Raw genomic sequence first — 27,197 nt, 5'->3', positions numbered from 1 at the left:
CCCCGGCAGATCCAGAACAACACGCCCTCCCCCTCTCCGACACAAATCCAAGCCCAAGCCCCACTGAGAACCAATGGCCATCAATCACCCCTCCAGTCGTACCTCTCTTCTTTCTCCACCATCTCATATAATTAAAACCACACTGTAAACGGGCAACCAAAGGACTTCTAGAGAAGACCACTCATTGCAACCACCAGCAACACTGAGCACCTACTATGGTTTAGGGACTGTGGATGGTACAAAGATGAATAAGACCTTGCTGTCTAGGGAAGGTGGTGGACAGGACAGCAGAGGAGTACAATGTGGGGTCTCTGTTAGCCTGGAGGGAGGGATGGGGGAGCAGGAGGGGGGCCAGGGACCTGGGCTCCCATTCCAGTTCTGACATCTAGAATATGGTTTTTTTTGTTTTTGTTTTTGTTTTGCAGTACACAGGCCTCTCACTGTTGTGGCCTCTCCCGTTGCGGAGCACAGGCTCCAGATGCACAGGCTCAGCAGCCATGGCTCACGGGCCCAGCCGCTCCGTGGCATGTGGGATCTTCCTGGACCGGGGCACGAACCCGTGTCCCCTGCATCAGCAGGCGGACTCTCAACCACTGCGCCACCAGGGAAGCCCTAGAATACGTTTGACCTTAAGCAAATCAGCACACTCTGAGCAACTCTGTTTCTTCATCTATGAAGCAAAGGCAAATTATAATTTGCAAAACTATCCTGCCTTCCTAACAGGGCTTTTGGAAGGAACAAGAAAGGAAGCATGTGAAAGGGCTTTGAAGCATATGTAAGCCATTATTTATATCAATTTGCCAAATGCTACAGGGATTGAAATTTCTTAAAATATTTTTTTCCTACTAAAGGAATATGTAGATAAGGGTGGCAGGGAAGAAGCCTCTGTTTAAAAAAACCTAACAACTTGGTGCTTGTTTCAAGTATCATCATGTAATTGAAGGGAAGGAAGGGAAATCAAGGAGATTTTCCATGTGGAAAACACCAGCTGAGGACAGCTTCTGACAGCTCAAGCCCAACCTCTTCCTTATCTCTTTCTATTTTTGAAATCCCAAACTCCAATTACAGCTTAAAATTTCCACTTCCACTCACAAGATCAAATCACATTTTACTCTGAGATGAGACACATACGAAGACACGTGGAAACAGAGGCTGACACACGCCCACACTCCCCATCCTGAAGGCGATGTCTCAGCAGAACCATCTCATCATCAAGAGTCGGGGTCTGGTGAAAACCTCTGCAGGTGAGGGTGGGATCACAGTCTGGGGTTTGTCTGAGCAATCCTCTGTCATGAAAGCTTTAGGTCAGAGAGTGGTGGGGACTGGGAGCTTGGCCTGGGGGGCTGAGCCCACTCTTGGGGCCGCATGACTCCTATAGAAGGATTGCTGTGCAGGGATACACAAGAGAGCATTTTTTCAGAGGGCTTCAGAGATGGACTCAGCGCCACGGGGAAGGAAAGGGCCTCCAGGTTCATTAAGGCTGCCTGAGGAAAGCATCCTGCAGGGACACATCAGCCTGGAGGTCCTTACAGGTCAAACACCGAATTACCACACAACCCAGCAATTCCACTCCTTGGTATGTACCCCAAAGAACTGAAAGCAGGTACTCAGAGGAAAACCTGTATACAAACGTTTGCAGCAGCATTATTCACGATGGTAGAAAGGCAGAAACAACCCAAACGTCCATCAGTGGGTGAGGGGATAAACAAAATGTGGTATATACTGTGACGTTGTGATATGAAAAGAAATCTGAATTTAGCCTTTGTTCCTCCTAAAACTTTTGGAATTTCCTGACTGATTGGGGGTGACAGGAGTATCTTTTGTTCTCATAATAAGCCTTTTTCACTCTATCCGAGTTTATACTAATGAGGTGACTCTTGGAGGAGGGGGGGCTGGTTCTCAGAGGAACCAACCACGTGATTAAAGGGCTGGAAATTGCAGCCCCATGCCCAACCCCCTCACATTCCCTTCCCCATTTGCCCCCCACCTCCAAGGAGAGGAGAAACGCTGGAGATTGAGCTCAACCACCAATGGCCAATGATTTCATCAACCATGCCTATGTAAAGAAACCTCCATGAAAACCCTAAACCACACAGTTTGAAGAGTTCCCAGGTTTACTAAGAGTGGACTTGAGGACACGGGGAGGGGGAAGGGTAAGGTGGGACAAAGTGAGAGAGTGGCATGAACATATATACACTACCAAATGTAAAAGAGATAGCTAGTGGGAAGCAGCCGCATAGCACAGGGAGATCAGCTCCGTGCTTTGTGACCACCTAGAGGGGTGGGATAGGGAGGGTGGGAGGGAGGGAGACACAAGAGGGAAGAGATGTGGGGATATATGTATATGTATAACTGATTCACTTTGTTATAAAGCAGAAACTAACACACCATTGTAAAGCAATTATACTCCAATAAGGATGTTAAAAAAAAAAGTTTCCAGGTTGGGGAAGAAAGCAGGGTGTGGGTTCCTTTTCCATGGTCCATCCCAACTCTCCTTCAAAACTCTGCCCAAAACAGGTGTTCGATAAATGTCTGGTAGTTAACTTATAGGCACGAAGCGAGCCCGTTTTCCTCCTATTCCAACCTTATCACCTCCTGTTGCATCTAGTTTCATATTATTATCATTTCCAAACACTGAGCACCTTACTCTGTGACCACAATGAGGTGATTGGTGCCACCCTGGGTTTGTCATCTGTTAAGGGAGACAGAGAACTAAACCCAGAAAAGGAAATTGTAGGGCTAAGTGGGCAATTCTTGCTGGGAGTGATCCCAGCTGGCCACGCAGTCAGGAAAGACTTTCTGGAGGAGGGGAGACAAGGGTGAGGCCCTGGAGAGCAAGGGGTTGTGGAGAGGAGGGGAAGGGCTTCCAGGGACAGGAAGGGCTTAGAGGGAGATGAAGCAGTGGGCGTGTCGGGCACCGGCAGGGAGGAGGAGTAGTTTAGCTTTGTAAGAGTGTCAGACTGGGGGGGCTTGCTGCGTTTGTAGATGGAGCACAAAGGGAGGGGAGGACGTGGAAGGGCCTCCAGCGCCGGGCCAAGCCCCTCAACAGAATGGTCTGCTCATAACCGACTATGTCTCCATCCAGACCTCTTCACCTGGTTATGTCACACACTTATACGAGCCCTCCTGATCTCAGAGAAAGCGGTCACGGGATGGGTTTTAACATCTAGGCCCAGGTGTGGGAACTTTGTACACCCACCAAGGTTCTCTCAACGGATGAACAAAGTTGGTAAGGATTTCTCAGTACTCTGAGCAGTTCACACATCTCAATTCCTTCATCCTCTGAAAACCATCATTTTGCGATAGGAGTCAAGGAGCCACCTTGAAGAGCGAGGAGGAAATAACCACAGCACAGGGGAGATGCTGTTGAGGCAGCAATGAGGCCCCTGGTGTTCTCGGTACCAGCTAGGAAATATCAGCCCAAATTATATGATTCTCCCGGAGGCTGTATCCTCACCTGTGAAATGGGTATGTTAAAAATACCCGGCTTCCCACTTCACAGAGCAGCTGCAGGAGACAGTAACTCAGGGAGGAAATGAACAGCATAAACGCTAGTCACAGACTCTGGCATCTAAGCATGCAGTGCTTTCTGCAGATCAGGGAAGGGGAGGGGTGGATGGATTTGGGGGAATATAAAATAATGATGGGAAAATTTTTTTTTTAAATTTCAAGAGGAATAACTGAGACCCAGAGAGAGAAAGCAGACAGAATTCTAGGGTAATTTAAGGGCAGACAGAGGCAAGGAATTCAGGTCTCTTAGCATCCATCCCCCCACTCCCAACTTGGCCTTTGGATGAGGGTGACACATGGCTGGAGATAAGTCAGAAGCCTCAGGATTTGCATTTTGAGGCCTGGTTAATTCCACTGTCTACTTTTCACAAATGACACTCATTAGCACTCCCTTTCTGGAGCTTTCTAACGTCTGGGAGAAATCGCTCTGGGCAGTTCTCTTGGCCAGGAAGCTGCGTGTGTCATGTACCAGCCATCGGCAGCCCCACCTGCAGGCCTGCTGTGGGTGACAGTGTGATGCAAAGAAGAGGTCCTGGGCTTTGTTCCACCGCTGCCTGCTGGGTGACCCCAGGGAAGGCCACTCTCCCCCATTCTCTTCATCTATAAAATGGGGACAGCAATCTGTCCCACCCCCCCCCAAGGGATTGAGGACATACGTGAAGTCCTGAGCTTACGGAAGTGGGGGGCACGGAACCCACCTCGCTCACCTCTTTGACCCTGTGCAGCAGGGGCTGGAGCCAGTCCCTGTTCACCTCACAGTGGCTGTCTAGAAAAGTCAGGGTGGTGCCCTGGGCAACATCAGCACCCCGGATCCGGGACCGCACCAGACCTGCAGGAGGGACAATCGGCCGAGTGGGCGCCAGCATCGCTCCATTGTCTGGGACCACACAGAACACACGCCCAAACGCATCCCACCCCCACCCCCACCCCCACCCCGGCCCCGCCCAGCAGCACAGACCCACCTTGCCGCTCGTTATTGCGTAAGCATTTCACCTTGGGTAGCTTGATGAGCTGTCTGCAGTCCTCGGCTGCAAAGACAAGAGGTCACGTGGATTGAGCGCCTGGGGGTGGCGGTGAGCGGCAGAGCAGGTGAGGCAGCCCTGCCTGCCGTCCCCGCCCCCAACCGCGGTGCCCTGTCTTGATGCCAGGGTGTTTGTGGGCTTTGGAAGGGGCTGACTGACCACAGCTAGCAAAATACAACGTGGCCCAGTCTGTGCAAAGTGGCCGCAAGGGGGCCACTTTGGAGCAGGTCAGTCACACAGTGGCACCTGCGTACTTGCTGGAACACTGCCAGATGGGAAATCTTGGCATGGTCACCTGGGGACATTTCTGCTTTTTTTATAGATCATTCAAAGCATGATCAGAGTCCTATTCACTTACGTGGGGCCCGATAAAAAGCCACTGGGAGGCCAGAGAATGGATGAGACAAATTTTGGAGTTTCCTTTCAGTTCATGGACTCAATACAGGAGACCCTATTTGTTAGGGGATCCATCCGGTGTATCCCGTCACCCAGAGCTGGTTCAGCTCTCCACCATGCAGGGAAATGTGCTGGGATAGGCAAGAGACCCTTCCTAGGCATTCACCGTGGGTCGCCCTGGCATGCCTGCCTGCCCCAGCACTCCTTGGCTCTGAACTCCACATCATAAGTTTTGATTTTGCTTCACTGGTTGGCCAACCTCAGCCTCTCTGCTTGGGTCTGGACTCTACAGAGTGACCACAAAGACTCAGAGGAGCTTCCTCGGAGCCAGGTGCTGCTCTAAGCACTTCAAATATGTTAACACATTCATCCTTATATAAACCATATATCTCATTGTTATCCCTATTTTATAGGCAAGGAAACTGATGCGCATAGAGGTCAATAATTTGCCCCAGGCACACAGCTAGTAAGTGAGTCAGTGACAGATCTCGGATTTGAAGCCAGGCAGTTGGCTCCAGAGGCCATGCTCTAACCACTACGCTATTCTGCTTCTAAGTGAATCCAGCAGCATTCCTGTCTCCAGCCTCAGTGCCAGCTACCTCCCAGCAGGACGAGTGTCTCCCCAGCTCCAACCCCTTTCTCGCTAGGGAAGGGAGATCAGATCACTGAGTTTCAGAACTCAAGTCCGATCTGATTAGCCTGGATCTGGTGCACAACCCACTTGTGCATGACTTCCAAGGTTCTGAGGCTGTGTCAGAGGTGTGGGTTTCCAGCCTTCCTACAGCAGATCCGAGTGTGGTAGTGGCTCCGACGCCCAGCTTCAGGCATCAGGGCTGGTGGAGAGAGACTCCACTCTTCTGGGACTCGGAGCTGTCCCCAGTGGCCATCACCTGCTTCCCCTGGTTTGTCACTGGGAAGAAGTGGTTCTGCCTGCATGTGGCTGACTGCCTGCAGCAGCACCAGGGCTGGGATGACAGCTCTCGGAAGGGGAGCCAGCACTATCCATACTTGAAGTGTAACAGTGCTTCTGCGATGATCGTACCTGGTCGTCAAACTGAACACACAGGTGTCTGAAACCTCCCACGTGCTTTTCTCGGGGAAAGTGGACTTGGACTGTGAATTTGGGTGGGACCCAGGTTCTTGGACAGGATGACTAGGGGATGGTAATGACCAGTGGTTGGAAGGTTGGAAGGCAGCTGCTCACTGTGTCATGGCCAAGTGATGGGATGTCCCAAAAACTGAACCCCCCTCCCCATGAGTCCTGTAGTGGGAATGAAAGGAAGAGGGTAGGTGGCCTCAGCTCAGGCTGGTGGATTATCAGAGTATATGAGTGAGGAATCTCTAGTCATGGGCCCTGCTTCAGGGCCTGGGGTCTCTTTGAAGGTATGGGGTCTCTTTAAGTCCAGGAATGTAGGTTGGGGGCAGTGACACACATGCATACACACACCAACCCCATCAAGAATCTACTGAATTGATCTGGTTAGATCCTCAAAGACTCATGGCAGAGAACCCAAGACAGTGTTTCTCAAATGTAAGGTTTATGTACTTCTTGAGCCCCGCATGGACACTCAATGTCTTCCAACCTACTACAAACCCAGGCTTCTTCCACCCCCAGGGAAGCAGTGGGCTCACCTCTGCTGGTTACACAGGGGCTGGGAACAGACATTTGTGTCCACAGCACAGGAGAGCGATGGTACTTACGGTCATTGCTGAAGTCATCGACTAATATGATTTCCTGGAGGAGATTCATGGGGGTGCGGTTTAATATGCTGTGAGATTGAAAGAGGAAAGATCATTATGACTTCCAGTGGCAAATACACGTATCAACCTGAACTTTAAATAGACGCCATTGCATTTGAAGAATAAAACTCAGAACAACCGAAGAGCTTTGTCCAGTCACACTGCTCACCTGTGAGCCACTGGGATACAACTCTGCTGTGTCTTAGTGAATGTTACCACCACCCACCTAGCACCCAGAGATCCAGGGCCACCCTCAATGACCCTCCCTCTCCCCGAAATCCTGCATCACATCAGTGACCAAGACGTGCTGGTTTTCCTTGAAAAATATCACTCAAATCACCTTCACCTCTTATACCTCCAACCTGATCCAACCGCTTTTGCCTGTTTTTTTTTTTTCAGTAGCCTGACCTGTCAGGCCATCCTCCCGTGACCTCCAGAGTGAGCTTTCTGAAGCATAGATCTGATCTCTGATCATGTGATTTTCCTCACTAATGCAAGTACATAGGTTGACAAAAGGCTCCCCACAATCTACACCCCAAACGCTCAGCACGCTCTTCAAGGCTTTTCCTGACCTGAATCCCTCTTTCCAGCCTCCTCATGCCCAGTGCCTTTATCTGGAGACATCCTGCTTGTCACAACTGGGGGCCATTCTCCTACCGCTGCCACAGCGTGAAATGCCCCTCCTGTGCCACAAGGATCCATTCAAATGTCACTTCCTCTCTAGTGTCTTTCCAAGCCACTTAGTGAGAATGAACTGTTTCCTCCTCTGGGGTCCCTCAGCTGTTTGTATCTGAAGCTTCCTGCGGCTCTCACGCCAGCCTGACTTCAAGGGCTGGTTTTGTTGGCCCATCAAAATGGCCATGTCCCCGGTGGCAGGGGCCTTGTCAAGCTACTGTCTGTACCGCCAGAGTCCAGCTGTGCCTTGGCCCGTGACCATTCACTCCATTTAGTGCACACCTACTATGTGCTGGGCGCTGGGTATATGATGAGGATCAAATGAGATGTGAGCTCTGTGAGAAGCTTGTGGTCTAGGAGCTACTTACTATAGGCTGTGTAATCTTGGGCAGGTTACTTTACTGCTCTGTGCAGTAAAGTATTCCCATCTGTATAACAGGGATAATAATAGTACCTATCATTCACAGGGCTGTTGGGAGAATTAAAGGAGAATGTTTCTAAAACATTTAGCACAGTGTCTTCTGACAACAGTGATAAAAAGTATAGCAATTATTACTGTTTTGTGCATCAGTGGTGATTTTTTTTTTTTTTTTTTGTGGTATGCGGGCCTCTCACTGCTGTGGCCTCTCCCGTTGCAGAGCACAGGCTCCGGACACGCAGGCTCAGTGGCCATGGTTTACGGGCCCAGCTGCTCCGCGGCATGTGGGATCTTCCCAGATCGGGGCACGAACTCGTGTCTCCTGCATCGGCAGGCGGACTCTCAACCACTGCGCCACCAGGGAAGCCCCAGTGGTGATTTTTGAATTGACCTCATTTCCTCTCCTGTGCTGTGGATCTGTACCCACAGGGCAAGGTTAGGTTTCTGTGTTCATTCTGGGTTTCAGGCCTGAGATGGCTGGATCCTGCTTCTCCTGAACACGCCAAACTGCATGGTTCCTCAGAAACATTCCTGGGCCACACCACCCTCCGTGGGGCACCCAGTGTCCTACGTGTACTGAGGACGGGGTTCAGATGGGCGCTGGCGGAGGCGTGTGTGCACCTAAGTCCTGTTTCTGGTGAGCTGTCCTTTCGAAGCAGGATGCAGAGACTTTCCAGGAGGAGAACTTCACCTGGAGCTACTTTTATTTATGAAACCTTAGTTCTCACCGTGGCAACTAGTGTGAGGGGGAGAGAGGAACCCTGACCCCAAGCCCTGAGCCCGCTGTTGGGAGGTGGGGACAGGGAGGGGAGGGAACCCTCGCCACAATCATCCGAAAGGAAACACACCAAACCCAACAACCAGCCCTCTAATCAGAGAGGGATGGGGAGAGCGAGGCTGAGAGAGAGGGAAAAGTTGCTGGAAGAATACCCTCTAATGAGGCTTGATTACGGCTGTAGCTCCTGCACGCGATCTCCCCAAATCCCTGCCGGCTCTTTGAAATTCAAGAGTTCTCTTCTGTGAACATCAAAAGGTAAATCGCATGCAGCTCTGTGCTGGCTGAACTGAGAGATGATTAGCGAATAAAAAATGTCCAGGGTTTAAAAAAGAAAAAAAAAAAGAATGAAATCGTCAGCGGTAAGTGCTAATTACACCATTTCCTGGTGACACCTGGCTGGTTTTGCTCCTCTAAACAGAGCAATTGGAGTGATGGTAGGGGCACCGAAAAAGTGACTCGGGGCTGGGAGGGCCTGGGGTGGCTGGAGAAGGAGACAGGTCAAGTCCAGCCCAGGGGACCTGGCTCGGCCCAGATGGTCCCCCTGGGTCTTCTCTTCTGCACACCCCACCCTCATCCCCTGGACCCTGGTGGCTTCCATCTCCCTCCTTTGGTCTCACCAGTTTTCTGCCAGGACAGCTCACCAGTCCCTCCACAGCCAAGCCGACCCTCCCTTTCCTCCAGGGCCCGGCTTTTTCCTTGTTTCACCCCCACTGCACTGTTCTGCACCCTTTCCTTTCACAGCCTCGCAGGGGAGTGAGCACTCGCCTCATGGGCGCATCGGGGGCGTCACTCGTCCTGGGAATTATCCTAGAACTGAGTCTCCTATCCACAGCTCGCTCTCTGCCAGAGGGCGGCTGCCAGCAGCGTCTATACCTTCTGCCCACCGCGTCCTAACCATGGGGCCCCCTGGAGCCCCCTGAGAGATGGCAGGTACAGCAGCGTGGGAGGCCAGGCAGCTTCTACCATCTACTACTATGCGATCCTGAGCAAGACACCGGGCAGGTGTCAGCCTTCATTTCCATCTGTAATTACATCTTCCTTGCAAAGGCAGGTGATGTTTATACTTGACCTACTTCACAGGCTATTGTGTGTATGAAATGAGGAAACGTATTTGAAATTGCTTTGTGAACTGCACGGGGCTATAGGCAGGCAGTGTTTATCAGACGTTCCATAAATACCAGTTGAATGAAGACCTGGGGCCGGTTGACAGTTGAGTTTAGTCGTTCTGGAGTCAGACCGACTTGGGTTCGAGTGCTGTGTCTGCGTATCTGCTATTCACTAACCCGAGAGCTTCAGGAAGTACTGAACTGTCGGCACAACTGCCTCAGCCACAGAAAAGGAGCTTAGCACCCTGCCTGGTGCCCAGCAGCTGCTTCCAGAATCTGAGGATTGATAATAATGATGATGCTGGTTCTCAACGTGTGATCCCAGAACCAGCAGCATCACTATCACCTGGGGACCTGTTAGAAATGCAAAGTCTTGGGCCCCACTCTAGACCTACTGAGTTGGGGTATGTGGGGACGGGGCCCAAGAAACCATGTTTTAACGAGCCCTCCAGGGGATTCTGATGCCTGCTCAAGCTTGAGAGCCGCAGCATCAGAACCCTGCTGCCTACCCGGGCTGGGGGTGCTTCATGGCACCTGCTGTCACCTACCCAGGCTCACTCTGTGCCAGGCACTGTTCCAAGGCCTTTACCTACCTGAAGTCGTTCACTCCTCTCCACAGTCATGTGAGGCAGTTATTACCAGTATTCCTTGTTTGGCAGAAAAGGAAACTGAGGCAGAGAGGTGAAGGAGGTGCCCGAGGTCCCACAGCTGCTAAGGGCAGAGTGGGCAAATCTGGCCCCAGGGTCCAATTTCTTAACCACCTGAATCTGAGAGACTGCTCCTCTCACTCTAGGTTATTACCAAAAGCCACAGCAAGGAGATTCAAGATATAGACTGGCCAGTCAGCATGCTCCAGAGCCCCCCTGGGAGGCAGGGGGCCGGAGGATGCTCCCAAAGAAGGGGGCGGCCCTGGGTCTCACATATACACAGGGTCTCGTGGCAACACCAGTCCAGATAAGCCATTCTTCAGGGCTTTTCTCAGTCCTTACGTGAGAAAAGTCCCCTAACTCATCAAGGCTGCGACTCTCTCTCCCTCCCCCCATCACCCACTGCATCGTGCCTCTGCCTGGCTCTGAGTGCCCCCATGTGTGCCCTCCCCCACCCCCCATCCCCGGCTAATGCAGGAGCTTGGGCAGGGATGGGCAGAGGGACCAAGGCCTGGCCAGGCACTGCAGGGAGGGGCGAGAGGGCAACTCGGTCCTTCCCAGGTCCTCGAGCATCCTTCCCTTGCCAGAGCCTGGAGGAAGACCATGAGAATTCTAGAAAGTTAAAGATGAAAAGACGCCTTAGAAAATACCCTTTCATCAACAAAAGTGAGATAGGAAGTGCTCTTCATTCAATTCTCTCTCAGTGGCTAGCGATTTATTTGTGCAACAGGATAGGGAGTAAAAGGGAGGTACGGGTTCCCAAGGCAAATGACACCTGGCCACGGAATTTCCTAGAAGTGATCTTCTTGCCTCCACCCCTAAAATTCACTTCCGCCCTGCCTGCTAATGACGTTAATGCCCGTCTGGTCATACCTGGCTCTCGGGCCCTAATTCTGCTGTTTTCATGTATCACACTTGGGTCTGAGCCAGGGGCCTGGCTCACACTGAAGTTCCTGAGAGGCAGGAAAGAGGTCCTGAGCTCTCTCAGCAAAGCGCCCAGCAGAATTTGGGGTACAGTCTGGCACTTCATGGGGCCTTCTGAAGAGCATGGTGTTGATGGGCCCCAAGTCCCCTTCAGAGTGCAGGGCACCAGGGCCTCGGGGGAAGCCCTCCGTCAGGCTGGCAGACAGAGGCGCTGGGGCTGCACCCCTACTGCTCCCCACTTCCACCCAGGAAGTCAGAAACCCGAATCCTGGCTCCTGTGCTTCCCAGCTCTGTGGACTTGGCCTCTGTTCACTACGTGCACCTGGACTTCACAAGGTTCGATGGGGCTCCAACTGAAGTGAGAGATAAAATGTGTTCTGTGGGGCTTCCCTGGTGGCACAGTGGTTGAGAGTCCGCCTGCCGATGCAGGGGACACGGGTTCGTGCCCTGGTCCGGGAAGATCCCACATGCCGCGGAGCGGCTGGGCCCGTGAGCCGTGGCTGCTGAGCCTGCGTGTCCGGAGCCTGTGCTCCACAGAGGGAGAGGCCCCAACAGTGAGAGGCCCGCGTACAGCAAAAAAAAAAAAAAAAAAAAAAAAAAAAAGTGTTCTGTGGACCATAAAGCTCAGCATACATTTAACATGTTAATATTATTATCATAAAGTACCATTATTACTATTATAAAGAGACGGAGAAGCAGCAGGAAGAGAATGAGAAATATGTCTTAGAGCTGAGAGGGATGAGTCTGAGGGCAGCAGCTGAAGTGCCGCCGAGAACATAAACACAGTGTAAGGAAAGCATGGGGGACCTGGGGTCCCTACATTATAATGGCCCCCAAATGTCCCAGGGTAATGTCTTCTTATGGGAAATGTGATAGAACTTGAAACGTGAAAGACTTCTCTATCACCATCTTTACAGATGTGGCTAATGACCTGTCCAAGGTCACAAGGCAAGGAAGTGGTAGGGTGGGGACTTGACCCAGGTCTTCAGACTCCAAGTGTGGTGCCTTTTTAGGTACCCCAGAGCCTCTTTTCTTTTGAGAGCTCACTAGCTGTGCAGATACAGGGATGGCTGCTCTGTGCCAGCACAGTCTCAGTCCTTTACCTGAATTAACCAAAGCAGCTCTATGCCGTAGGACTAATTATTATGCCACAGGGAGGTCAGGTAAGACATGAATAAGATACAGGCCTTACTCGTCAGGAGTTCATTGAGGATTACATCTGGGAAAAATGCATTAAGTGCTAGAGTAGAGATGTGCAGAGAAGCAGCCCAGAAGAAGGCCCTGATGGGGTGTGTGTGTGTATGTGTGTGTGTGCATGCGTGCTGAGGGGGATGGAGGTGCATGGCATCAGAAGACTCCTCCAAGGAGAAGAAGAGGTCAACCTGGAAGGCAAGGAGTCTCTCTCGGATGCTCTTGGCAGACCCGAGTTCTAATCCCAGACTGATGCTGGGGGTGGAGGATGTACTCAGCCTCTCAGGGCCCCGGCTTCCTCATCAGCTGTGAAAATGAGAACTCATGTTCTAGAGGCAGTCTACGCAGTGGTTAAGGGCAAGTGCTCTGGGACCAAGTCCTCTATGACTTCCAGTGACCTTCTATAAGTAACCCGATGCCTCAGGCCTCTATCTTTCCTCCTGTATAATGGGATAATAGCCGCCCTCATAGGAGCGTGAGGAGTGACTACTAGCGGATGCATGTGGAGTGTGCTGAACAGTGCCTGGCAGGTACTTAGAAACACTTGAACTGGTCCCCCTCCCCACGCGGGCAGACATGCCCTTGCCAAGTGCCAGCCTGGAAGGCTGACAGACGGGAAGGCTCTTACCTGCGGATGGTTCTGAGCAGGGTGGAGCGGGCCTCGTTGTGGAAGGTGATGATGATGCTGGTGGGAGGGAGGTCCGTACAGTACCCCAGCAGGGTGCATCTGGGGAAGACAAGGCAGCGGGACAAGAAGACCTTTAGAGACAAAGCAGATCTCAAGGGCTGGAACCAAGGGCATCACTGGTGTGGACAGATGCCTGGTGTCTGGTGGGGTCCCCTCCAGCTGCACAGCACTGTGTAAGACCCCAGGGCCTCACCTGGCCCTACGGGGGAGTCCAGGAAGCTCCGAGAATGATTAGAGCTGAATCTCCCACCACCTCGGGGGAACTTGGGCTTGGAGTCGAATTAAGTTGACGTACAGAACATAAATGCAGGATTTCCCGCGTGCCTGGGTTACAGCACATAGTTCCTGGTAGCCACATAGTTCCCCGAGCCTTGGGCTCTGCTGCCCAGTCTGTGTCCATCCCAGCCTGCCAAGGCCTCATTGTGTTCTGGGCCAGCAGCTCCAGCCCACCACACCATGCTGACCCCTGACTTCCAGCCACACACACTGAAATCTGGCATATTTAAAGAGGCAGAGCCCTAAAACCCAGCATTCACAGGAAAACCCCATCTTGAAAAAGCATTAATTTCCCCATGTCCAGGATCATTTTGTATGACAATTACATCTGGGGTAATATCAATTTAATACCTCACTGCAAGCAAAAATTATAGCCCGCAGCCCGAAAATTACTATAATAATGGAAATAAACCCACCAAGTGAGGCTGGGGCCACCAGGGGCGATCCTGGGTAAATGCTGCCTCCTGTTTCTCGCTGTTCGAGGGGTATTAAACGAGGAAGTAAATAACAGATGTTTGGTGAGTCAAACATTTCCTCTCCTCATTTTCTGATTTCTTCCTAGGCTTGGGGCTTTCTTGGGGCTTTTAACTTGGGGTCCAGAGACCCAAGGATGGACTTCAAGGGGACTGTGAGCCCTCTGACATTGTTTGCAAACTTGTATACACAAATGTGTTTTTATTCTCTTCCCGGGGAAGATGGTTCATAGCTTTCAGTAGATTCTCAAAGAAGTCTGTGGCCTGAAACACTTAAGAACCTCAATCCTAGGCCAATGGGCATGACGTCCCTTTGGCCTCTCTAATAATTCTGAACACTTTTTCCTACAAGAGCAAACCCTGAATAAGAGGACTTACACAGACAAGGCAGGGCTGTTGTACTCAGGACCTGAGCACAGACTGGGATGGGTCAGCCACGAGGAGCTAAGAATTGGGAAAGCAAGGCCCCAGGGGAAGAGACAGTGGAAAGGCTGGTCATGACCTTCAGGCCTGCCTGTGCTCCCCCCACAGAGACAACTTCTCACCGCATCACGTCAGCTCCACCTACTAATAAATCCCCACCCCGTGAACCCACCTCTCCTTTCTAGTCCCCATGGGCCCGGCTCAGAGTCTTTACTCCTCGGGGGATTCCTGCTGCAGTCTCCTGACCAGTCACCTTGCCTCCACCCTCTGCCCCTGACAGTCATGTCCAGTCTACCACAAAGCTCTGCCCAGGTCTTCCTCTGGCTTGAAGCCTTCAGTGGCTCCTGATATAGAAAGTCCAAACTCCCTATCACAGCCTTCAAGACCTTCCACAATTGCAACGTCATATGCTGCCATAACTTTCTGTCACTGCTCTCACTATTACCTCTGCATGGAGCAGTGTGCTTTTTCTTTTCTCCACCTGATGAACTCCTACTCATCCTTCAAGACCCAGAGCAAATATCTCTTGTCTGCAAAGGCGTTCCATACGCCCCCAGATAGGTAATGACCTGTGCTTTGTGCCCCCATAATTTTGTACATATCTCTCTCCTGGCACTTCTCAAGATGGACTATCTCCCCCACTTGACTACGAGTTCCTCTAGGGAAGGACCCTTGTCTATCTCCATGTCCCTAGAACAAGAGATAAGTATATCAGATGCCCATTCAAGGAGAAAGAGAGAAAGAAGTTCAGGAAATGCATTCCTAGGTCAGCTGATGACTTAGCCTTTTATGCTTTTAAAAGGGGAGGTAGCCAGCCTCCCAGATGGCTTCCAGTGATTCTCAACTACTGGTCCTATTATAGTTCTGTCCCTCACTGAATCAGGGCTAGCTTATAGGACTAATAGAATATGATGACAGTGTGGGGCTTCTAAGGCGAAATCATAAAAGCACCGAAGACTCTGCCTTGGCCACTTGGAGGGAAGCCAGCTGCCATGCCGTGAGGACACTCAAGCAGCCCTGTGGAGTGATGCTGACGTGTGTTGGAACTGAGGTCTCCTGCCCACAGCCGGCACCAACTTGCCAGACACAGGAATGAGCTCCCCTGGAAGTGAGTCCACCAGCTCTAGTCAAGCCTTCAGATGACGGCAGCTCTAGCAGCTCCAAGCCTGAACCGCCCAGCCAAGATGCTCTGAATTCCTACCTCACAGAGACCATAAGGACAGTCAATGATTCCTGTTGTTTTAAGCCACTAAAGTTTGGGGGTGATTTGTTGTGCATTAAATAACCATTATAAAAGAGGAGGAAAATGCCTTGAAATGGCCCCTAGTGAGAAGAGGCCTTGGACTTGCCTACCTTTGGATTCAGACCTGAGTCTGAGCTGGGAGCAGTGGGGAGGGAGGAGGGCAGGGGGCTGGCAGAGGTGGACTTGGTGGGGGGGGCGTCCCTCGATTGGTGTGCTGCAGGGTCCATGGGGGGCAAGGAGGGGCTGGGAGGGACCCAGGCAGAGGGGTAGGATAATCATCTGTCTCCTTATAGGAAGGTGATAAAGCAGAGAGCTTAGCAGAACCTCCCTGTCTCCATCAGAGACGGGGAGAGAAGACAGACGCGCAGGATGACTGAGAAGGCCGTGCTGCCAGGGCTGCGCTGAGGGTCAGCCCTGGGCACTGCGCTGGAGACGGCGTCCCGTTCCACACCCTGGGCGGCGATGGGATCCCAAATCCCAGCTTTTATGAGCTAAGTTATTCGGGGGCAAGTTGGTGCAGGAGGTACTGGGAGTTACCCACTTAGAGAGCTTTTGGGGACAGGGCTTCTTTTCCTGCCTTGGAGGCATCCAGCTGGGCGGCAGGTGTATGGCCGCACAGTGACGCAGCAGCATGCATGTGGCGCTGGGAGAGCAGAGGGAAGCCGACCTCCGCCCAGGGGCGGGGTGGGGGTGAAGAAGGCTTCATGGAGGAGGAGGTACTGGATCTCACAGGGTGAGATAGGTATGGATGGACACAAACAGGGTACAGCATCCCCGTCACAGCATGGTTCTGGACCCGCAGGCCAGATGCCCAGTGAGGCAGTTGGCAGAATACTGGCCCAGGGGTCTGGATACCACTGACCAGCTGCAAGACGGTGGGTAAACCACCCACCTCTGCAGGCTGCTGTGTGCTCATCTGTAAAACAGAGCTTGGGCCCAAGGCTCTCCTGCTAAAGGTTCCCAGAGCATCAGTAATCAGTAGCTTTGATCGTAGCTGACGTGCAATAAGCGTGGTTGATGTGAACAAAAGGCCGTGAAGGCCATTCTGCAGCTGAGGCTCAACTGTGTGGGTGGACATCCAAATTTACTTTTCTAAGACTCAGTATCTTCATCTGGAAAGTGGAGACAACAACTTTTAACTTGTAGATTTTTCCCCCTAAATTATTAATATGTTAGGTAATAATAGATGCTTGATAAATAGCGACTATCATTATTATTATTTTTTTTGCGGTACGCGGGCCTCTCACTGCTGTGGCCTCTCCCGTTGCGGAGCACAGGCTCCGGACGCGCAGGCTCAGCGGCCATGGCTCACGGGCCCAGCCGTTCCGCGGCACGTGGGATCCTCCCGGACCGGGGCGTGAACCCGCGTCCCCTTCATCGGCAGGCGGACTCTCAACCACTGCGCCACCAGGGAAGCCCTATCATTATTTTTAACATCACGTTTAAATCTGCAGACTCCTCCTCCCGCTGGGTGGAGCCAGATCTTGCACAGGCTGGAAAGGCATCCTTAGTGAGTGGTTCTGCCCTGTCTGACAGCGGGTGAGGGGCACTGGGAGGTAAGAGGCGGTAAAGAGAGCATCAGTGTTAGAGAAAGGAACCTGGGCTGTGACGTTGATGTGAATCCTGGATCTGCTGAAAACTGGCTGTGTGCCCTTGGGCACGTCCTTTACCTTCCCTGAGCCTCAGTGTTGTCACCTGTAAAATGAGGACAAATACCTCCCTTTCAGGCTTGTTTGTGGAGATTGCAGAGAATACAGGCAAAACATGTGGTGTTTCATAGCTGCTGAGTAAATGGTGGTGAGAATTATTATTGTAATAATAATATTGCCTCCAGGCAACGTTCAATGCTTTTGGACAAGAACTACAAATTCAGAGTTCAGCCAAGGAAGGAAGGGGCTTGGAGATGGCCTAGTCCAACCTCCTAAAGTGGGCAGAACTTGGCCCAACAGGCGTCCATTGGCGCCTGGGCTGCTTTGCTCCTGGGCCTCAGCCCCCTACAGCCTCCTGCTCCTGCAGGATAAAGGACAGGGGCTCTTCCTCGAGGCTGGGCAGAAATCCCATAAGCGCCTCCTGTGTGCACAGACCCAAGGGAGGGCAGGCCAGCAGGAGGTGGTGCATCACAGCTCTGAGGCACGGGCATCCCGGCTCCCGGCACTGTCTTCCTCCTGCCCCTACTCTCAGCTCAGGGTGCCTGGACTCATCCTCCGTGTCCTCAGACCCTCACAACAGCCTCTGAGAACCCCTACTCCACAGATGAGAACAACTGAGGCTCAGGATCTCACTCAAGCTCACACACCTGGTGAGTGGCCGAGATGAGCTGCGTCCAGGTTCCGTGACTTCTAATGTGGTAGTTGTCCCTACCATCCACTGTGAACTTAACCTGGTTAAGGCACAGGAGCCCGAGGGGACGGGGCCCACCTGCCCGAGCCCTGCGCATGAGCCACCAGCCCTTCAAGGCCCAGGGGGGCTGCAGTCCCGCTTGGAGGCGAGCCCTGGGCACTGGCAGCAACAAGGCCAAGGGGCCAGGAAAAATCCTTAAAACCGGCCACTGTGGGGACTCAGAATGTGCGTGGGCTTCCTGTGAGAGGATCTAAAAGATTCATCAAACAGCAAGATCTGTTAGGGGCACCAGGGGAATGGAAAAAGCTGCCAACACTGAGATCTGGCGCCGGCAGATGGACGAGAAACATGTTTATAATTTATTAAAGATTCAGGGGTTTTACTGGAGAGAAGAGCTAGCGAGCAGGAAAGATGGGTGTGAGGGTGCAACCAGGAGGAAGGGCGGGACCACCGCTGTGTGCAGAGACAGATGCCAGCCCTGGGCTGCTGTCCCGATCACCACAGCAGCTCCTGGATAATGCGTGCTCCTCTGAGCTGATTCTCCACCTGTAGTTTCCTTTTTGACTTTTCATTTTTTAGAGAAAGATTCAACTGACTTAATTTCTCCAAGTTCTGGTGGGTCTCACAGTGCTTCCTAACCATCCATTTCTTGAGTGTTCAGTGTGATTTATTGGCCGAGGATGCTTCCAGAGAGGTGTTCTGAGATGCTAACCCCTGGCACGGGCTCAGAGCTTCCTCTTCCATCTCTTTCCATCTCTCCACCAGCCAATCACTGCTCTGCTGCCTACCCTGCCTCATCCCTGCACCTGAACAGGTGCCAAGCGGGGATGTTAGAAACACTCCAAGTGAGGATTGCTGTCAGTTGTCACAGAACTGTAATGCTGTGCACATGCCTTTTATTTTATTGCACAAGCTCATTAAACTGGCAGCAGCCTGTAAACAGAGTGTTATGATGATGATTATCATTCCCATTTTAGCACTGGGCAGCAGGGAGAAAAGATGTGGTCATAAATTAGAAACATTTGGGGGCTACCCTGGTGGCGCAGTGGTTGAGAGTCCGCCTGCCGATGCAGGGGACACGGGTTTGTGCCCCGGTCCAGGAAGATCCCACATGCCGCGGAGCGGCTGGGCCCGTGAGCCATGGCCGCTGAGCCTGCGCGTCCGGAGCCTGTGCTCCGCAATGGGAGAGGCCACAACCTCTCCCATACCGCAAAAAAAAAAAAAAAAAATTAGAAACATTTGGGATTTTATTCTCGAGTGTGAAAACAGGAGGGAGTGATGGAGAGACAGATCCGGTAACTCTGAAGCAGAGAGCACAGCATAATAATTATTATCACTAAAATGTCCAGAGCTGACAATGGCTCTGTGTCTAGGAGGCAAACTCTCTAAGGGGGGACTCTGGCACCCAGAGGGGAGGCTGAGGGCAGTTAGAGAAAGGGGAAGGTCACGCAAATATGCAGCATGACACAGTGGAAATCAGGCCTGGGGTGGGACACACTGGGCCAACCCTTTGCCACTCGGGAGCTGGGCAGTGACTTCCTTGATGAAATTATCCACCTCAGGGAAGGTTTGTTTGTTTGTTTTTTAACATCTTTACTGGAGTATAATTGCTCGACAATGGTGTGTTAGTTTCCACTTTATAACAAAGTGAATCAGTTACACATACACATGTTCCCATATCTCTTCCCTCTTACGTCTCCCTCCCTCCCACCCTCTCTATCCCACCCCTCTAGGTGGTCACAAAGCACCGAGCTGATCTCCCTGTGCTCTGCGGCTGCTTCCCACTAGCTATCTGTTTTACATTTGGTAGTGTATATATGTCCATGCCACTCTCTCACTTTGTCACAGCTTACCCTTCCCCCTCCCCGTATGCTCAAGTCCATTCTCTAGTAAGTCTGTGTCTTTATCCCCGTCTTGCCCCTAGGTTCTTTATGACCCTTTTTTTTCTTAGATTCCATATATATGTGTTAGCATACGGTATTTGTTTTTCTCTTTCTGACTTACTTCACTCTGTATGACAGACTCTAGGTCCATCCACCTCATTACAAATAACTCAGTTTTGTTCCTTTTTATGGCTGAGTAATATTCCATTGTATATATGTACCACATCTTCTTTATCCATTCATCTGTTGATGGACACTTAGGTTGCTTCCATGTCCTGGCTATTGTAAATAGAGCTGCAGTGAACATTGTGGTACATGACTCTTATTGAATTATGGTTTTCTCTGGGTATATGCCCAGTAGTGGGATTGCTGGGTCATATGGTAGTTCTATTTTTAGTTTTTTAAGGAACCTCCATACTGTTCTCCATAGTGGCTGTATCTATTTACATTCCCACCAACAGTACAAGAGGGTTCCCTTTTCTCCACACCCTCTCCAGCATTTATTGTTTTTAAACGACTACTTAGTGACCCCTGCTGCCAGGCACTGTCCTGAGCACCTCGCATATTTAAGGTTCATAAATAGCCCTGTGGGAGGGGCCACTGTTTAATGGATTCACTCAGGAGGAGACTGAGGCACAGGGAGGTTAAGTAACTCACTGCAGCTAGTGAGCCCAGGCCTGCTGCACATCCTTGTCACCAAGCCACCACCTCTCCGTGCCAGCACCATTCCAGGCATCCAGGTACCCATAGCTGCCGTCTGTCCCCTAGGTGTACTCTGGGCCCTGCGCACCGTGTGGACCCCTGGGCTCACACTCGATCACCACCCCCAAGGAGCAGCTTCTACCAAGCTCTAGAACCCAGCAGGGAGGGACAGGCTGCCTGCCGTTCCTGGGTAGTGACAAGAAGACTGGGACACTGCTGGCTGAGCCGCCACAGGAACATCCTAACAGGGGCTCCCACTTATGCCCAGATGGAGACTGAAAGGGTGGGCACAGGGTGATTTCAACGAGGCCCTGGGAGGCGCGTGAACCTGTTTTTAAGCAGAAAGCTGCAGTTTGTCCCTCCGATTCCCACAGGTCCAGAGCCTGCTCCAGAGGCCAGACCAGACATAGAAAACGAAGGGGTTATCTTCTCCACGTGCCATTTGCCTGAACTCTACAGCTACAAAGGCCAAGGGGAATAGGCATAAGCTGTAAAGCGGGGGTAAGGTAGGGCTAGTTTCCTGGGAGAACACTGTCCGCAAGGGAGTGACGACCTGGATTCCCTGCAGGTGGGTGGGGCACAGCCTTTCCTTGCTCCCCGCTTCCGTCTCTGTCCCCCTGTGCCCTCCCCTATAGCCCAGAAGAGGTCCCAGGGAGACCACGTCTCCTCCCCATTTTCCTGCCACCAACAGCCCCCCAAAGCTGACGTGTGTGAGGAAGAAAGGACGAGAGGGGAAAAGCTCTTGGCCCAGTGACTTTTCCAGAATGTCAGCTCCCTCAGGACAGGGACCAAGAACACCTGATACATCTCCCAGCTCAGTTCTATGCAAGGAAGCCTGCTCTCAGCTATGAGGAAAAGGAAGATGACCGAAAACTATAAAATGCCAAATCTGTAACTGACCTCTAGGTTCAAACTTGACTCTTTAGAAGAGAAAAACACGAGCAGTATAAAAAGTATGACAGCTGTAAAACCAGAAATTCCTTTTAATCTCATTTCATGGGCAACACTATACACTGTAAGGCATGAAATTTTTATTTTGTGTCAACTTCACTGGGATTTCACATGCAGATTAATTTGTTCATCCACATAAACATAGACTGCTCCTACTTCTTGCCTCAAGTCCCCCTCACTTAGGGTTATGGAAATCCTGCGTCTCATAAAAGACAATTAAGATAACAGTGAGATCTGCTATTCCATGACACGGCTACATTTTGAATTGCTGAGCATGTTATTTTTTTTTTAAAGATTGTTTTTTTGATGTGGACCACTTTTTTAAAGTCTTTATTGAATTTGTTACACTACTGCTTCTGTTTTATGTTTTGGTTTTTTGGCCGCGAGGCATGTGGGATCTTAGCTCCCCGACCGGGGATCGAACCCACACCCCCTGCGCTGGAAGGTGAAGTCTTAACCACTGGACCGCCAGGGAAGTCCCTGCTGAGCATGTTATTAAATTCTAGTATCCTGGGAAGGGGATAAGTGGGCCAGGGCAGGGAATTGAACTGCTTAGGAACTTGACTGAGCTCTTGGTGGGCAAATGAAGGCCCCCAGCACCCACCTCCTTGTGTAATCTCTTAGCCTTAAGTGTGGACTAAACCTGGTGTCTTGCTTCTAAGGAACAGACTACAGCTAAAGTGATGGGATGTCACTTTTGTGATTAGGTCACAAAAGACAGTGACTTCCATCTTTTTCGCTTGTATGTTTTGCTGAAGCAAGCTGCCATGATGGGGAGTCCCACATGGCAAAGCACTGAAAGTGGCCTCTGGTCCATAGCCTGTGAGGGACTGAATCTTGCCAACAACCATGTCAGTGAACTTGGAAGAGAGTCCCCCCTGAGACGTGCCCTGAGATGCCTGCAATCCCAGCTGACACCTTGAACACTGCCTGTGAGAGACCCTGAAGGAAAGGACTCGCCTTGGCCATGCCTGAATTCCTGACCCACAGAAACTGTGAGATGATAAACATTATTTTAAGCCACTAAGTTTCATGGTAATTTGTTATGCAGCAACAGACAATGAATACAGGTACCCTTAGCTCCTGAAAACCCGAGTCCACCAGGATTTCTCACTGCCCTGGGGTCAAAGGTAAATTCTCTCGGGTACTTGGTGGAAGAGCTATGCAAAGGCATCACGATTCTCCCAGCGCAGAGCTCCAGAGCTCCCACTGGACCCTTCATTCATGCTCTGTTGGCATCAAGATGTTGCTAGGTATAGGATTCCTATGGCCACAACGTACAGAGGGAAGTCCTTCAGGGGTACCTTTGGGGTTTGTTCCAGTCTTTAAAGATTCAGCTCCCTTAGGGCTTTTTAATATGAATCAAACACATAGAAAATTATTGAGAGACTCTCTTCTCACTTCTCCCGTGGATGGTGCATAACTAGTACCCTTCCACACGCACAGAGGAGAAGTTAATTCGTCTCATATAATGGATGTCATAGGGCTTTAAGGCTTGATTCACTTGCAGCAGTCCAGTAAAGAAAGGCTAACCTAGGGCTTCCCTGGTGGCGCAGTGGTTGAGAATCCGCCTGCCAATGCAGGGGACACGGGTTCGTGCCCCGGTCCGGGAAGATCCCACATGCTGCAGAGCGGCTGGGCCCGTGAGCCATGGCCGCTGAGCCTGCACGTCTGGAGCCTGTGCTCCGCAACGGGAGGGGCCCCAACAGTGAGAGGCCTGCGTACCGAAAAAAAAAAAAAAAAAAAAAAAAGAAAGGCTGACCTAGGTGGTAACACAGACATCCCTCCATTCCATGAACACGAGGCCATTTGGCAGAGCCCCTGGTCTCAGGCTGGGCCTATTTAGGCCAACAAATGCTTTCCCTGTACCAACTATCACCATGTTCTTGGTTGAATCTATCTGTCAGGCCAGCTCAGGGTCTGCAGTTCACTTCTTGCTCCTCGGAGAACCCTCTGGATTTCTTAGCCACCTACTTCCAGTAGCATCACATTTCTAAGAAAACCTACATCTTGACAATTCTAGGGCACTTCCACCATCATTATTAATTGCAGGCTCCACAAGCTCATTTTCCTGGCAATGTACCAATGCCCCGAGGGTTCTTTGCTGACATGCTGAGAAGCTAACTGGAGAGGGGTACACTAGGATGTAAGAGGCCATGTTGTCTGGAGGCCCCCAAAGACTCAGTCTCTGCCGCTATTTTGCAGCCCAGAGTAGCTGGAAGACCTTTCCCTCTCTGGCTCCATACAAACTCCTGGGCTGCTGCAATACTGGACTGGAATGGACCACAGAGCTCCTCTGGTTAGTCAGTCCCTACATTGTGAGCTGATGGACTGCATCTCCAGGAGAAGCCTACGCATGCTCTGAATAAAGTCTACAAGAGTCAAATAAGTTTGGCACATGAGAAATACTGGAAAACTACTAGATTCACTTTTTGGTGATCCACCCATGCACACTAACATGTTAAAGGTTCTGAGACTTGCACTAGCATCCTGTTTACCAAGCTTTGACCTCAAACCCTGCCCTAAAATCCTTCACATATCATGGGAATTCACATATTCACAGGATATATATATTGTATTAAGCCTATCACTTAACATCCTACCAAAAACAGAATTTTGTAACACACAGGTTTTAAAAGCATTGCTTCCAGCTCCCTCCTTTTATAAAGATGTGCAAACTGAGGCCCAGAACAGTGGGCAAACTGACCTGCCATGTTCACCCTGCTTGGCAGTGGCCAAGCTAAGATCTCCTAGTTCTGGCTTGAACTTGCTGCTTCCTTAAAGCACTCAGGCTTGGGGGGCCCTGTCAGATGGTTTAGAGAAGCCCCAGGCCCCAGTCCACATAGGGTTCCTGGCCACCTCTGCTTTCCAGTGCCCTTTTACCCCTCAAAATATTCCCACCAAGGTCCCTATTACTTCTCTATGTTGCTAAATCTAATGGAAAATTTTCAGTCTTTTCCTTGCTTGTCATCTCTGTAGTAGTTAATATTGAGGGTCATACATTTCATTAAATGTTTGGATCTTTGCCCTTGGCTTTGGTAGAATCACCCTAGCATGGTTCTCCTCTTCTTAGGCTGTTTCTTGGTTTTCCTTTTCTTTCCCTCCTCTGAAATTCTGGCACTCCCCTCCACAATTCTCTCCTAAGCCATTCTCTTCTCAGTCTTCCTTCCCTCTAGATTATTTTACTTGCTTCCAAGCCTTCAATTTCCCGTCTGTTTGCTAACGATCCCAACCCTAACCTCAATCTGATGAGCATCTTCTCTTGGATGTCCCCATGACGTGACCTCTTCAGCCACCCTCTGCCTCTCATACCTTGCCCAAGCCTGCCGACCCTTCCGTGTTCCCCAGCTCACCCAGCTCACCATCTACCATGTGCCCAAACCCAAGAGATATTCTCGAATCCTGCCTCTCTGTCCCTGACACCAGCCTCACTCAACCTAGTCCTATCAATCCTTCTTACTTATCTCTCAATCTGGCTGTTTCTCTCTATTCCCATCATGTCTTTGCTGGATTACTGCAGCCACTTCCTAGCTGGCTTTATCCCCTTCCAATCTCTCCTGCATGCTGCAGCTAGAATGATCATTCCAAACTGCAAATTTCTAACATGTTTCAACACTGCCCAACTGCTCACAAAATAAAGTTGAAACCCCTAATCACTGCTTACCATCCTCGGTGACCCGGCATCACCTGTGACTCCTCTCTTCACATCCTCCAACTTCCAGCCACCTTCTGCCTCACCTGCTCTTTCCCCTCTGGACCTCAGCAGGCGCTGCCCTCCCTCCCACGTGTCTGAAAGGCACTCTCCTCTCTTCCAAGGCCTGGCTATTTTTTCCTCTTCTAATCCTGGCTTGGAAGGTACTTCCCCTCGGAAGCATTTCTTGATCTCCAAGTCTTTTCTATTGTGCTCCCCTAGGACCCTGCACTCACCCCATCAGTGTGGTTTATTACCAAGCATTGGGAACTCTCCGTCTCTTCTGCTGACTCTTAGCTGCAATGAAGGCCAGGACTTATTTGTAGTTATAACCTCAGTCCCTGGCACGGCGACTAAACATAGTAGACGTACGATAAACATCTGAATAATGAGTGGACGAGTGAATGGGGGAGGAAGCAGGTGAGGCCTCCATGGGGGCAAAGCCAGAGGAGAAAACGTCCCTTGCCAAGTGACAGGTGGCAACAGCTCATGGAAGCTGCAGAGCTGTAAGCTGAGTGACGTGCCAAGCTCAGTCACACAGAGGAGTCCAAACAAGTCACCAAAACTGAGAATGGTACCATGTGGGGAGAATGGGGAGCCTTGGGCTAAGGCTGTCCTGGGAGACTTCTGGGACAGTCATCTGGTGCCTGTGGACAGGTCTGATGCATTCTCTGTTGCACTGAAAATACTCAGCCATGTTTAAAAAGCTGGAATGTTCCCCTTGTTCACTGGAGTCCCAGCAATGAACAATGCTTCCTTACGTGGGAGGGGAGAGACTGAATCCTAGCTGATAGGACTGCCAGACTATGACTCAGATGCTCTTTTCTCCCAGACCTGTGCTGTCCCATATGGTAGCCACGAGCCACCTGTAGCTATTGAGCATTTGAGATGTATCAGAATAGAGATATGCTGTAAGTGTGAAATACACACAAGATTTCAGACTGATAAAAAATTCAAGATACCTCATCAGTAATTTTTTTACCTTATTTTATGTCAAAATGATAATTTTGGGTGTATTGGGTTAAATAATACATATTATTAAAACTGATTTCACTTAAAAAATTTTAATTTTTAGGGACTTCCCTGGAGATCCAGTGGTTAAGACTTCGCCTTCCAATGCAGGGGGTATGGGTTCGATCCCTGGTTGGGGAGCTAGTATCCCACATGCCTCGTGGTCAAAAAACCAAAAAACAACATAAAAACAGAAGCAATATTGTAACAAATTCAATAAAGACTTTCAAAAATGGTCCACATAAAAAAAAGTCTTTTAAAAAATTTACTTTTAAAAATGTGACTATTAGAAAAATTTAAATTACCTACATGGCTTACATCTATTTCTATTAGACATCGTTGTCCTAGGTCATTACTGAACCTAGCTTGTATATAATCTAATTTAAAATTTCAACATCAGTGTCAGACAATAGTTTCTAGATATTGGGTTCTTTCATATGAGTAAAATAAAATTTTAAAAAATTATAGAGAAGATTACGAGGTTTGCAACATTTTCTTTTGCAGCAAAATTATATTTTAAAACTCTCATCATCTAGCATCATTGTTATTTCATAAAAGAAAGGGTGTTTAAACACTCAAAAAGGCCACAACCTCAGAATCATTAAAAGCGTTATGAATTGTAAAATTAAACTTTAAGAAAATCTCCCTCAGCATCTCCCCTTTTCCCCAACTCCACAGATCAGATCTGCACTAATTCACCAAATGGCATCTGAAAGTACAGTTCAAGGGTTTGTCCCACTAAATTATGATGCACCTGTGTCCACCCTCCACAGACAGCACGGATACTAAACGCAGAAGACAAGACATCTCCGTGCTTTGCTCTGGAAGCAGCAGCTCCAGCTCTGTTCTTGGTGCTGCTGATGCTATGACTTGGTATGATTTTTCCAGTCTCTAGCCCCAACGTATCTCCTCACGCACTTCTGTTGTCCAAGCTGTCACGCACATTCTGGGCTCAGAACGCACACCTAACTTGGCGAATGCAGACGCCTCTGGCCACATTTACACCTCCTAGAAATGACCATGGCTCCGTTCTGCACCACTGTGTTTTTCCAGAAAACTCAGCCCCTTTGAAGTGAGAGGAACACTGAGGTTTGGGGGAAACCACAGGG

The 27,197-nt window shown here is 50.5% G+C and overlaps 1 protein-coding gene across 1 annotated transcript in view; it reads right to left on the bottom strand.

The window, feature by feature from the left end:
• GALNT14 (polypeptide N-acetylgalactosaminyltransferase 14) overlaps nucleotides 1-27,197 on the bottom strand; it is a gene marked incomplete at its 5' end in the record, with an annotated part of 211,087 nt that overhangs the window by 41,827 nt on the left and 142,063 nt on the right. The window contains 4 exons of the mRNA XM_081254549.1: nucleotides 4,218-4,339; nucleotides 4,473-4,538; nucleotides 6,630-6,697; nucleotides 13,036-13,134. Coding sequence (XP_081110675.1) covers nucleotides 4,218-4,339; nucleotides 4,473-4,538; nucleotides 6,630-6,697; nucleotides 13,036-13,134 — 355 coding nt within the window. The remainder of the gene's footprint in view (nucleotides 1-4,217; nucleotides 4,340-4,472; nucleotides 4,539-6,629; nucleotides 6,698-13,035; nucleotides 13,135-27,197) is intronic.

Source organism: Mesoplodon bidens, assembly GCF_964165515.1.
Source record: "Mesoplodon bidens genome assembly, chromosome: 14".
NCBI classification, from domain to species: domain Eukaryota; kingdom Metazoa; phylum Chordata; class Mammalia; order Artiodactyla; family Ziphiidae; genus Mesoplodon; species Mesoplodon bidens.
Note: the sequence above shows the minus strand (reverse complement) of the source record. Positions and strands in the feature narration are given on the sequence as shown.